Source organism: Notolepis coatsorum (assembly GCF_963971535.1).
Source record: "Notolepis coatsorum genome assembly, chromosome: 16".
In the NCBI taxonomy this organism is placed as follows: domain Eukaryota; kingdom Metazoa; phylum Chordata; class Actinopteri; order Aulopiformes; family Paralepididae; genus Notolepis; species Notolepis coatsorum.
In genome coordinates, this window is record NC_140180.1 from 3371488 (window position 1) to 3385415 (window position 13928).

The window sequence follows — 13928 nt, forward strand, 5'->3', positions numbered from 1 at the left end:
CTGTTCTGCTCTCTCTCCCAGCATGCACCACTGTTCTGCTCCCTCTCAACCATAGATATATATAGAACACTAGATAGCTTAAGGCGGAGTCACCAGCGTCACTGAACCGCCGCCATCTTGCCCCAGTCAGCCTTGAGTGAGGGTGAGTGAGCTGCACAGACAAAAATACTCATAACTCGCTGAAATATTGACGGATTTACAAACGGTTTGGTTTATTACAAGCATTATTAACGTGGTAATGATTCAAGCGGTTTATAAAAAAACATCTTTAAATTTTTTTTTATAAGTATGCAGTATCATAACTACATATTTGATGTTTATAGCAAACCAACCCGTTTGAAAATCGAGCAATCTATGGTTATTTAAATAGTACATGCACCATAGACATTAATGTTATCAGTAGCTGAGCTGCCTGGGGCAAGATGGCCGCCCTACGACGACGTCGCTCTCCATTGGCCGGCAGCGCGGGTAAGCTATCTAGTGTTCTATATATATCTATGCCTCTCTCCACATGGTCTCCCAGCATGCACCACTGTGCTGCTCCCTCTCTCCCCATGGTCTCCCAGCATGCACACTGTTCTGCTCTCTCTCTCCCAGCATGCACCACTGTTCTGCTCTCTCTCTCTCCCAGCATGCACCACTGTTCTGCTCTCTCTCCCAGCATGCACCACTGTTCTGCTCTCTCTCTCCCAGCATGCACCACTGTTCTGCTCTCTCTCCCAGCATGCACCACTGTTCTGCTCTCTCTCTCTCCCAGCATGCACCACTGTTCTGCTCTCTCTCTCTCTCCCAGCATGCACCACTGTTCTGCTCTCTCTCTCCCAGCATGCACCACTGTTATGCTCTCTCTCCCAGCATGCACCACTGTTCTGCTCTCTCTCTCCCAGCATGCACCACTGTTCTGCTCTCTCTCCCAGCATGCACCACTGTTCTGCTCTCTCTCCCAGCATGCACCACTGTTCTGCTCTCTCTCTCTCCCAGCATGCACCACTGTTCTGCTCTCTCTCTCCCAGCATGCACCACTGTTCTGCTCTCTCTCTCTCCCAGCATGCACCACTGTTCTGCTCTCTCTCTCCCAGCATGCACCACTGTTCTGCTCTCTCTCCCAGCATGCACCACTGTTCTGCTCTCTCTCTCTCCCAGCATGCACCACTGTTCTGCTCTCTCTCTCCCAGCATGCACCACTGTTCTGCTCTCTCTCTCCCAGCATGCACCACTGTTCTGCTCTCTCTCTCCCAGCATGCACCACTGTTCTGCTCTCTCTCTCTCCCAGCATGCACCACTGTTCTGCTCCCTCTCTCTCCCAGCATGCACCACTGTTCTGCTCTCTCTCTCCCAGCATGCACCACTGTTCTGCTCTCTCTCTCCCAGCATGCACCACTGTTCTGCTCTCTCTCTCCCAGCATGCACCACTGTTCTGATTCTGTTCAAAATCTGACCAATGAGTGACAGTTTGCTCTCGCGTGCATTTGTTTTGATCCGCTATTAACACAACCGTGTGAACACAAACGAACTAAAGGACAAGTGCAACATTGTATCATTATAGTCCCTGTGTCTCCCTGAATCGGAACAAAGCAAACGAACTACAGGTGTGAAAACGCCCTAATTACTGTTGTCCTGCTTTTGGACTTTTTGCATCTGGTCACCCTAGGTGTGTCGTGCAAAGTTCAAATGGCTGAGCCTGTTCACCCACATTTTATGTAAATTAAACCGTAGTCTAGAGATACCAGTAGTGGTTAGTTTAGTGATAAAAGTTTGTTTGGAATTTTAGTTCTACATGCACCATGTCGGACTCGGACAATCCTCATACCCTAAGCTGTTACCGTCTGCTGTTATTTCTGGCTCCTATTGTGATGGACGCATGGGCGGTTGTGTCTTACTACCAAGAAGAGGACTACGTATACATGTGGGTCCTATTGTTGTTCCTGATTGGCTCCTCCGTCATCGGACAGGTCTACAGTTGGCGGTTTTATCGCGATGATGACTACAAGCCACAGACCACAGTGGAGAATTGTCTGAGCCCGGTCGCACTCAAGACTCTCCATGTGTTTCAAATGGGAGTCTACCTCAGGTCGGTACGCTTTGTTTACTTTCTATTGGCATCATGTGCTCACAGTAAGTTCAAGTTTAGTTTTATTAACACATATAATGTACATTTTACAGTGGAATGCTTGGTTCTGTATGAGCCTCCTGAGATTGTGCTTCATACAGTAAAAAAGTATAATAAAGAATAAAGAGTAGTGTAATAACAAAGCCAACTAAAGCGTAATTTCATATCTTAACATTGTTTTCATCCATACTATAGTTTAAAGACATGCAATTACGTAACTAGCGGTCGAGCAGCATCATTTATTTTTATTTATTCGTACATGGAATTACCACAGTCCAACAGTACATATTCATTATAATGAATATGAATAACGATGGGATTTCTTCTTGTACTGCACCATCTTCTCAAAAGAAATTGGTGTGTGTGTGTGTGTGTGTATTGCTTTGTATACTTTTGAAGAAAAGTACTGAGACTCGTGACGTCTCCTCCTAGGAAAGCCGGTGTCGTGGAAGTCGAAGTGCGTAACTTCTTCAAAAAGAAGGGCGACCTGGACGCGGTGGTGTCCCTGAGCCACGAGCTTGGGTTGCTGGACTTGCTGCGGCTCATAGAGATCTTCACAAAGAGCGCCCCGCTGTCGGTTCTGGTCCTCACCGTCATGATCCAGAGAGGCATGGGGGAGCGTTTTACATGTATGTATTACCGGTACGCCTCAAAACGGCATTGTGTTTGTGTAGTCAAGGAGGTTAAAAGGAGTTCACAGGCTGTCAGATCCCTTATAGCACATGTGTAGTTTAGCCCCTATCAGTACATATTTATAAATGTGGACGTATACTATTCCAAAGCCACAACTTAATATTCCACAGGGTCACTTTACCAAAAAAGAATGCTTTATTTTGTACATAATCTCACACATCCCACCAGTGATGTCATCAGCGACATAATGTCCCGGACATTGAATCCTTGTGTTGTATTAAGTACAGCACCATGAAATGATGTAGAGGAAAAAATAGCAATACCTTGTCTTATAGGGACTGCTACCATATAATTTCATCGAGCTGTAATTAACAATACAAGGATTCAATGTCCCCGATGACATTACTGGTGACCATATTCAAACTATTTTACTCAATACATTTCAAACTACAGTCAGGTCCATACATATTTTGACATTGTCACAATTTTCAGAATTTTGGCTCTGTACACCAAAATGGATTTTAAATTAAACAAGTAAGTGCAGACTTTAAAGGGGAACTATCTTACTATTTCTTACACTATTTGGTCAATTTTACACAATTCCTGTGAGTCTATGGAACACATCTGTAAGGTTTATAAAAAAAAATCATTGTTTTGTATTTCTAATCTAGTACTCTAGAGCAGCATTTTCTGCACTTCCAGATTCCAAGCTGTTTTTGGCTCCGCCCATACTCGCAATGCGCTTTGAGTGACAGTCACCCACAGTCTACACTGGCTTTGGGGGGTGAGATAGAGAGGGAGACTAATTAATTTCGCCACGGGACAATGCATTGGTAACTTGTTTCAAATGACAATATATACCCCCGTGAATATTATTGCACGGATCGGAATACGCGTGGGAGCATGCGCTATGATATTTTGCAACAGGTTGGCGGTGATACAAGCGAGTGCTGTGATACGAGAGAGAGCGAGAGAGAGAACGAGCAAGTGAGAGAGAGAGATGCTCCGGGAGCACGCGTGTTTCCCCCCACACACACGCAATCGCGAGTGTGTGTAAATGCTCCGAGACGAGTCGCACCGTATGAGAGCCTCTCTCTCCCTCTATCTGTCTGTCTCTCTCTCCCTCTCTCTCTCTTTTTGAGGAAGTGACAGGGAAACCGCTTCGCATTATTTCCACTTTCTCCGGTGTTGAGCAAATTGTTGATTGTGGGCGGTGGCTACAACCACAGAAGGAGCTGAGGTATGCAGATCAGAATCCTTACACGTCACAGGTACGCTAAATTCAGAATGGCTTAGTTCACTGGGGGAGGAACGTGTCTCATCTGAACTGGAGGAATGCGCAAAAATTTGAATTTGAGACATAGACAGTGTTGGTACAACCCCACATTGCTAGAAAACAATGCTAAACACTGGAAAAGGCCATTTATAAGATAGTTCCCCTTTAACCTTTAATTTGAGGGTACTGTATTTACATCCAAATCAGGTGAACAGTGTAGGAATTACAACAATTTATACACATGCACCCCCCTTTTTAAGGGACCAAAAGTAATTGGACAAACTAACAATCCATAAATAAAATGGTCACTTTTAATACTTGGTTGCAACTCCTTTGCAGTCGATAACAGCCTGAAGTCTGGAACCCATATACTACATCACCAGACACTGGGTTTTATCCCTGGTGATGCCCTGGTGACTGTCTTCAGTTCCTGCTGGTTCTTGGGGGCATTTTCCCTTACATTTTGTCTTCAGCAAGTGAAATGCATGCTCAATTGGATTCAGGTCAGGTGATTGACTTGGCCATTGCATAACATTCCACTTCTTTGCCTTAGGCGAGACACCCCAGGTGAATAGGCAAATATACTTTTTTTGTTGATTTTGAGATTTTGTTATATTTTGCTTCCTAAACATGTCTTCTATGAAACTAGTGACAATAAAACGTCAATAACACACATTTAGTTGTTTATTTGACCTCATTTTGCCTTATTGCATCCATAAATGTGCACATATTTAATGGGGAAGTGCCTCATTTGCATATATAAACACAAAATTCAGAAAACTTGCAATATATTTTTTCTTAGTTTATATGTACATAACAAACTGGGAAAGTTTCATAGTGATATCTATTCAAATATTTGTTTGCCTATTAGGGGGTACTACACTGTACTACACTGTTTGTAGCCTGTGTGTAGTTCTGTTCAGTTCAATAACATCATTATTATTATTATTCAGTTATCAGGCATGTGTTTAGGTTGTCTATTACTAATGGTTTGATTAGGTATTGTGTTTGTAAATATCTGTTTAAAAAAAAAGTATGGCATTTTACAATACAGAACTTTGAAGGCGTTTTCCCAAAAATTAGTTTTAAGAGTTTTTCCTCATACTCTGAGCCAGAAATCTCCACTTCAGTAGCACTCACATACACCAAACCTTCCAGTTCTATTCATATCTATGTTCTGAAGGTATTTACAGAAGGGTTTGTTGATATCGCATTCATACCCTGATTTATATCACATTTTATTCCTAAAAACATGGCGAAATATGGAATTTTACCATAAAAATGGACTGAATGGAGTATTTTCTGATTTATGCAGTGATAAAAAGAGATATCCAAAATCCCCTCTGTAATAACCTTTGGCTCTAATATGTCAACAAAATTAAACTATAATTTTGAAAATGGCTTTATCCAATGTTCAGATTTCTGTCCTGGAATTATATGCAAATTAGTGCATATTTAAGTAGATTATGCCTCATTTGCATATTTAAACATACAATTTCAGAAAACTTGTAATACAAAAAAGTCTTGTCTTAATATAAGTAATCAACTGTGGAAGTTTCATTGTGATATCTATTAGTTAAATGTTTTACCCTATTCACCTGTAGTGTCTCCCCTTAAAAAACTTGTTGGTTGCTTTCACAGTATGCTTTGGGTCATTGTCCATCTGCACTATGAAGCACCATCTAATGAGTTCTGAAGCATTTGGCTGAATATGAGCAGATAATATTGCCCGAAACACTTCAGAATTCATCCTGCAATTGTCAGCAGTCACATCATCAATAAATACAAGGGAACCAGCTCCATTGGCAGCCATACATGCCCACGCCATAACACTACCACCACCATGCTTCACTGATGAGGTGATATGCTTTCGATCATGAGCAGTTCCTTTCCTTCTCCATACTCGTCTCTTCCCATCATGCTGGTACAAGTTGATCTTTGTCTCAGCTGTCCCTAAAGTGTTGTTCCAGAACTGTACATGCTTTTTTTCTTTAGATACTTTATTATTATAATTTTCTTTTACTAACTCTACTTTGACACAGATACGTCTTTTGGTGTTGCTGAGCTCATCAGTGGGTTCTTTCATTTTGATAATGTACCAAACAGTTGATTTGACCACACCTAATGTTTTTCTTATCTCTCTCGTGGGTTTTATTTCGTTTTTGGCTTGCTTCACTGATAGTACGGGATCTCCTCTCTGGTAAACAAGAATACCCTGAAGACTCTTAGGAGCACTCATTCAAGGGTACTACGACTATGCTTGCACCTCATGGTACCAAAGCACCTCAAAGGCGCTAAAAACAAAATTACAAACATCACAAAACAAACTGGTCAGACTACTGCTTGACCTTACACCTAGAACCCACCTCACCCCTGCCCACTTTGACAACCTAGGATGGCTTAGAGTAGACGACAGAGTACAGCAACTTGAAATGGGCCTGATCTACAAGATACACTACACCACTAAGGTACCCATATACATGTCAAAATACTTCCCAAAGGTCAGTGAATACCATGAACACAACACCAGAGGGAGCTCCACAAATCATGTTAAACCCAGATTCGGCTCAAACAAGGGACTAAACACGTTTAGCAATTATGCAACAACAATGTAGAATGCCCTACCCACAGCTGTAAAGGAATGTGAATCACTACCCACCTTCAAAACCTCTCTAAAAGAGCACCTACGGGAGACTGCAATTCAAAACTGGCCAAACCCCACCCCCTTCAATGTACAGTTTCTTCCCCCTCAAATGTATATACTCTCAAATGTATATAATGTATATACTCTCTTTTTAGAAACTCTGTCTATTAATCAGAGTTTCCAACGCCAGGGTATATATGACAGGCGTTGTACTCTTAAACAGTACTGTATATTTGTAGATCTGGTATGTCATAAATGTCTGGATGTAACAGTACTGTCTATCTGTATGTCATATTATGTTATGATGAATTGAAAATGGGGGACCCTGATGTAAACAAGACGAAAGTCTTTCTCTGGTCTGCATCCCCTTAACAATTGTGTGTATTGAGCCGTACTGTATTGTACCCATTCTGCAATCTGTTTGATTGATTGAAAATCTACAATTTTCAATCAATCAATCAATTGTCCAATTACTTTTGGTCCCTTAAAAAGGAGGAGGCATATATAGGCAAAACCTGATTTGGATGTAAATACTCTCAAATTACAGCACTTAAAGCACATCTTGATTGTTTAATTTCAAATCCAGTGTTGTGGTGTACCGAGCCAAAATTGAGAACAATTTCCAAATATTTATGGATTGTAATTAATATGTCCAAAACCTTTTAGAATTTTTCATGCAAAATAAATCAGCAGTTTTTTTTGGTGAAGTGCCCCTTTTAATGTTACCTTGCTGTGAAAGGACTACTACTTTGTGTTGTAATGTAATGATTAATGGTCTAGTTTTTCAACGTTTGTGGCATGATACTAGGCTGAGAGTTTTCATACGGAAGATGTCAGAACAGTGTCATAAGTTAAAGCTCAATGGGTTATCCAGATATTTTTTTACATTTTTTACATTGAAATGTCCTGACCTCTCTGTGGTCTAACAAACATGCAGGTAACAAACATGAGCCGTTATCAGCCTAGTATCGTGCCACAGAAGTTAATATTGTGGGAAAACTAGACCATTAATCATGAAATTACAACTGCTACAACGCTACAAAAAGTAGTAGTAATTTCACAGCAAGGTCATTGACCACTGAGAGATCAATCTATGGACGCCATAACAAACCACAGTAGCTTGGGTACTGCGTCCGTCCAAATTCCAAAGCCACGATAGGGACTAGGTGCAGCTAGAACTAGTCTGTGGCGCGCTACCCCTTTGCTTTGGCACCACAATATTGCCCGTGTCCCATAGACCACTGCAACACTTCCGGTATTCTGAAATCATGGGAGAGAGAGAGCGGGGGGAGAAAATGAATGAATGTGGATGAGAGCCTTGCCATTAAGTGGTTGTAGCTACGGCTGTGGGGGTGCTGGAGACATGATCCAATAGACGTTTATACGCCTGAGTGTCCTGAACATGGAGAGACCAATCCCAAGTTGGTCGGCACTTTCTCGGCTGAGCTATAGTCACTTTTCCACACCTATTCCCGTACTCTGCATGCACAGATTGATAAACCTAGATCTCTGGACAATCCAGAGAGACTCCGTGGGCAATCTGTGCATGCAGAGTTCGGGAGTAGGTGCGGAAAAGTTACTATAGACTATACTATAGTGACTATTAGTCTTTGTTTAGGGAAGGAAATCGAGATCACTGAAAAGCCAATCAAGTTTATGCCATTTTGGAGCTAGAAAGTAACCACCGATTGTACTATACATACTGTAGGAGCATCTCCTAGGTTCAACGTGGGCTCACTTTGCCTCACACAATTTGTAACACAAGAAGCCAATTTAATGGTGGATTCTTGTACCGGATTTGAAAATGGGGGACCCTGATGTAAACAAGACGAAAGTCTTTCTCTGGTCTGCATCCTCTTAACAATTGTGTGTATTGAGCTGTACTGTACTGTACCCATTCTGCAATCTGTTAATAAAGTTTTCAATCAATCAATCAATCTCTCTTCTCCTCAGTGTTACAGCTAGCCTCTAAAGCATTGGTCATCGCCAATGGTGTGGATCGGTACCATCGCGCCATGCTCTCCTTCCGGCCCGACAAGAAGGAGCAGACGGACTGTTCGACGTTGGTCTACATTTTGGTGTACTTCCTCTGGAACCTGCTGATGATCGCCGCCCGCATTGCCGCCCTCAGTCTTTTCGCCTCCGTCCTGCCCTGTTTCATCTTTGCCCACTTCCTGTGTTCCTGGATGATCCTGTTCCTCGTCGCCTGGTGGTTGCAGACAGACTTCATGAAAAGCGTGGGTGGAGAGTGGCTCTACCGGGCCACCCTAGGCCTTATCTGGTATTTCAGCTGGTTCAAGGCGGTGAATAGACGGACGAGGAACTGGTCTATTCTGTACCACGCCTGGATGATGCTGGATCTGGTGCTGCTGTGTGGTCTGTGGTGTTGGCGGAGCTACTGTGAGCTGCCGCAGCCCCACTACACCTTTATAGTTAGTTCTGTAATCATTGCAGTCTATGGTATCGGTCTTGCATGTAAAGTAATGTATTACAGCTATTATCCAAATATGACGAAAGATCCAAAGTGTGAATCGGTTAAGAGTTTGGACGTGCCAGTCGAACAGGATACTGAGATCAGAGAGAGAGAGAGAGAGATGAATGAAACGGACGATATAGAGACAGAGGACCGCAGCATGCACGGAGCGAGAGCACGGAGAGGGTCCAAAAGAATGAAGAAGTTGTCGGAGAACTTTTACTCCTCCTTTTACTCCTGACCCGCATCACTTGACAGCCTCGAGACACAAAGGGGAAGATGAAGGTGACTGAGTCATACAGGCTTGTGTGGATAGAGATGCTTGAAATGTTTGGCGCTTTGTGCAGCTTTTTGACAAAGAACGATGTGAAGCATGCCAAGCTAATTCAGTGCCAAGTAGGACATGGCTTTATATAGTCCTGTTTGTAATTAATCACTCCTTGACGCCAAAATAAAATGTTTACCTTCATTCTCAAATAAAATTCTTATTTCAATACAGGAGTTGTAGTGCTATTTTTGGAAGTGAGGGAGCACACAATCAATCAATACAATGTATTTGTATAGCACATTTTAAACATGACACTTGTCAACCGACATGCTTTACAGTGGGTCACGTAGCAAAACAAATTGAAAGTACTCCTAAAGTATAAATAAACAGAAAATAAACAACCAACAGACAAACAAAGAAACAGAACAACACACAAACAAACAATGCAAGAGTCAGAGTGAGTCAGGGAAGGCTAAGGAATATAGGTGAGTTTTGAGCTTAGATTAAAAGACTCGATGGAGGGGGTAGATTTGATGGACGTGGGGATGCTGGTCCAGAGGTCAGGGGCTGCGATAGCAAAAGCACGCCCCCCCCCCCCCCCACCCCCCCCCCTAGACTTGAAGTTGGACCTACGGGTGGTTAGGAGACCCTTATCAGCAGATCTGAGGGCCCTGATGTTGGTATAGGGCAGGGGTCAGGAACCGTTTTGACTGGGAGAGCCATAAAAGCCAAATATTTCTAAATATATTTCATTGAGAGCCATATAGTATTTTTAACGTATAATAAATTAAATATGTCTTACTTTTAATGCGACTTCTGGTGCTGCATGGTTTTGCTGATGGCCTTGTAATCTGGTTCATACGTGCTGAGGTTGAGCTTCATGCAGGCGTTGAGGCTTCCATCAGTTAAACGTGAGCGTAGGTTGGTCTTAATGTTCCTCATATGCGAGAATGACTGCCCACATGCATATGTAGAGCCAAACATGGTCAATATACGGCAATACTCACGCTGCATTGTGTGGTATGTCACAGGAAGCTCGTTCCAAGTTTTAAGAATCAGCTGGTCTTCAGGTTGAAGATTTTTAATTTCTGTCCACTTGTGTTCTCTCGCCAGCTCTGCTCGCTATATCTTCAGCTACAGATACTATTAGCTGTATCTTCAAAACTAATTTCTGTTTACTTTAAAATGACACAGTATTATTAAGAAATATCACAAGTATTAAAAAAAAAAAAAAAAAAAAATGTTACTCAAAAATTTCTGGGAGCCATATGCTGTCACCAGAAGAGCCATATATGGCTTGCGAGCCATAGGTTCCAGACCCCTGGGGGTGAGGAGGTCTGATAAAAGGGGGCCTTACCATTAAGAGCTTTGTAGACGAATAGGAGAACTTTGAATTCTATCCTGTAGTCGTGTAATGAAGGGAGGCAAGAACAGGGGTAAATAATATGAGCTCTCTTCCAAGTACTGTGGGGTAACTGTAGGCGGGCTATGGTCGACTTATTAAGCCCCAGGTACAGGGAGTTACAGTAATCTAGTCGTGAAGATATGAAGGTGTGAATGACTCAAGGTCTAGTCAAGTCAAGTCAAGAGTTTTATTTGTCACGACATACGGATATGCAATGAAATGCGGGTGGTCTTGCCCGCAACGATGTGCAATTGGTACAACATATAACATATAATAGAATCCAAAATATATACAAAAAATGTGTGCAATAAAATTGTGCAATAACAGGTAGCAGGTAACAATAAATTTGTGCAATGACGGGTAACAGTTGACAGTTAACAGTAGTAGTAATAGTAGTGCAATACACTGTTACTGTTGCTAATACTAATTTAAAGTGGCCTTTCTTTTTGGCAATAAGTGGGGGTGCGTGCGGCCTGAGTGTGTGCCCGCTCATGCTAAAGTGTTACAGTGGTACTCAATGTTCATTGTTCAGGACTCTGATGGCCTGGGGGAAGAAGCTGAGCCTAAGGAGAGTGAGTATGGCCTTGATCCTAGCTGTGGACCGAAGCTGGAAAAAACACTGAACTAGGGCAGACAGGTTACCCAGGCTGCTGGCGATGACACTGGTTTGGTTTGGGGGGCCGAAAAGGAGGATTTCACATTTAGAATAATTTAGTTTGTAGGAAATGTTGTGCCATCCAGCATTTTATGTCATAGACAGGATCGGAGGCTGTCAAGACTGGACTTGTCACTGGGTTTCATGGGGAGATAGACCCGAGTGTCGTCCCGCATAACAATGGAAGGAGATAGTGTTTTTGAATGACTAAACCAAGGGGCAGCATATACAGAGAAAATAGAATAGGGCCAAGGATGGAGCCTTGTGGGACCCTGCAGGAGAGAGGCAGAGGGAGAGGAGCCATTTCCGATGTTGACAGAAGCTTAGGTAGGAGGTGAACCGCACAGTTCCTACATTTGGTTTATTATTTGAAAATACTGCATGCGCAGATTGATCAACCTAGATCTCTGGACAATCTGTGGCAGACTCCATGGGCCATGTTCAGGAGACTCAGGGGTATAAAAGTCTATTGGATCATGTCTCCAGCCCCCCCCCCCCCCCACAGCTGTAGCTACAACCACTTAATGTCGAGGCTCTCATCCACATTCATTCATATGATTTCAGAATACCGGAAGTGTTGCGTTGGTCTAGATTCAGAGCCCTATCAAGAAGGGGGCATAGGTCACAGTGTTATCCTGTCTTTATGTTACATACAGTTATGCCAAATATTAATAAGGTATTATAATTTTTTTTATTGTTAACTAAGTAAAAAAAATATCAATATAAGTCTAGTAATGTATGAATTAGTAAATAAAATATAGTATGTTCTGATGAGTAAATAGGGGTGGGATTAAATAAGTGTATGCTTCTTCCCACTCCTTTTCAAATGTGTAAATGAATAAAAAAATATATATATTTAGTTTGACTTTTTTGTTTGTTTTTTGTTATTTTTAATTTTGCATATATGTAGCAGGTATATATAAAATATACTGTTATGTATTCCACAAAGAATCCCTCCCTCACGTTTTATTATTATTATTATTATTATTATTATTATTATTTTTATTCTCAAAGTCTTTTATTTTGAAATCGTCACTTCCTCCCGAAGTGACGTATTTACTTTGGTGCGCGCCTCTTCCCGTTCAGTCTGGCCTGAATGAGGAAGAGGTAGGAGTTGCTCAGTATTTCTAAAACATATCTTTGGTTTAAAAGAACGTATTGATGGTTTACTATTGTAAATAAGTTGCCGGGCAAATGAACCGGGGTGTATGTAATGGTATCTAAGCAATAATGAACAGTTGTGCACTTTTTGTAAAGGAATTTAACTGTGGTGACGATCTCTTGTATGACACATGCTGATTGAGTTAGTAGTATGGATGAGCAGGTTGTGTAGGCCTCGTCCTGACAGTGTGACATATTTCCCTCATTGCAGCCTGTGAACTGGAGCCACCTAGTGGACAAGAAGTAATGCCATATTCTTCTTGTTTGTTTTGCTCCCAGGTAAATTAATGAATCCTATTGTTTATCTTGTATTATCTTATTGTATTGTTTCATTATAAATGTGTTATTTCAATGTTTGATTAAAAATGGTGTTCAGTCTGGCCTGAATGAGGAAGAGCCTGTGAACTGGAGCCACCTAGTGGACAAGAAGTAATGCCATATTCTTCTTGTTTGTTTTGCTCCCAGAAATAAACATTGAATGGGCCGCAACCTGTCTCTTCACTTCACATGCACGACGACATTCAAGAGGGTGGCCTTAGACCAGCTACATATACATTTATTATTTGAACGGCTTAAGGCGATATATGTACTTGATGTTTGTTTGGTATGTTGCATATTTGAAATAAACTTCAATCAAATCAAATTAAATCAAAATGTTACCCTGTGTTTATGTCACCCTGTCTTTATGTCACCCTGTCTTTATGTCACCCTGTCTTTATGTTACCCTGTCTTTGTTACCCTGTCTTTATGTCACCCTGTCTTTATGTTACCCTGTCTTTATGTCACCCTGTCTTTATGTCACCCTGTCTTTATGTCACCCTGTCTTTATGTCACCCTGTCTTTATGTCACCCTGTCTTTATGTCACCCTGTCTTTATGTCACCCTGTCTTTATGTTACCCTGTCTTTATGTCACCCTGTCTTTATGTCACCCTGTCTTTATGTTACCCTGTCTTTATGTCACCCTGTCTTTATGTCACCCTGTCTTTATGTCACCCTGTCTTTATGTCACCCTGTCTTTATGTCACCCTGTCTTTATGTTACCCTGTCTTTATGTTACCCTGTCTTTATGTTACCCTGTCTTTATGTCACCCTGTCTTTATGTCACCCTGTCTTTATGTCACCCTGTCTTTATGTCGCCCTGTCTTTATGTCGCCCTGTCTTTATGTTACCCTGTCTTTATGTCACCCTGTCTTTATGTTACCCTGTCTTTATGTCACCCTGTCTTTATGTTACTGTCTTTATGTCACCCTGTCTTTATGTCGCCCTGTCTTTATGTCACCCTGTCTTTATGTCACCCTGTCT

At 41.9% G+C, this 13928-nt stretch overlaps 1 protein-coding gene across 1 annotated transcript; it reads left to right on the plus strand.

The window, feature by feature from the left end:
• Positions 1 to 1784: 1784 nt before the first annotated feature.
• On the plus strand, positions 1785 to 12872 carry LOC311242420 (XK-related protein 8-like; the record flags this gene model as incomplete). Its single annotated transcript, XM_084331383.1, has 4 exons — positions 1785 to 2071; positions 2543 to 2739; positions 8617 to 9095; positions 12837 to 12872. The coding sequence occupies 4 exons, from the start codon at positions 1785 to 1787 to the stop codon at positions 12870 to 12872; spliced, it is 999 nt and encodes a 332-aa protein (XP_084187509.1).
• Between the last annotated feature and the right edge of the window lie 1056 nt (positions 12873 to 13928).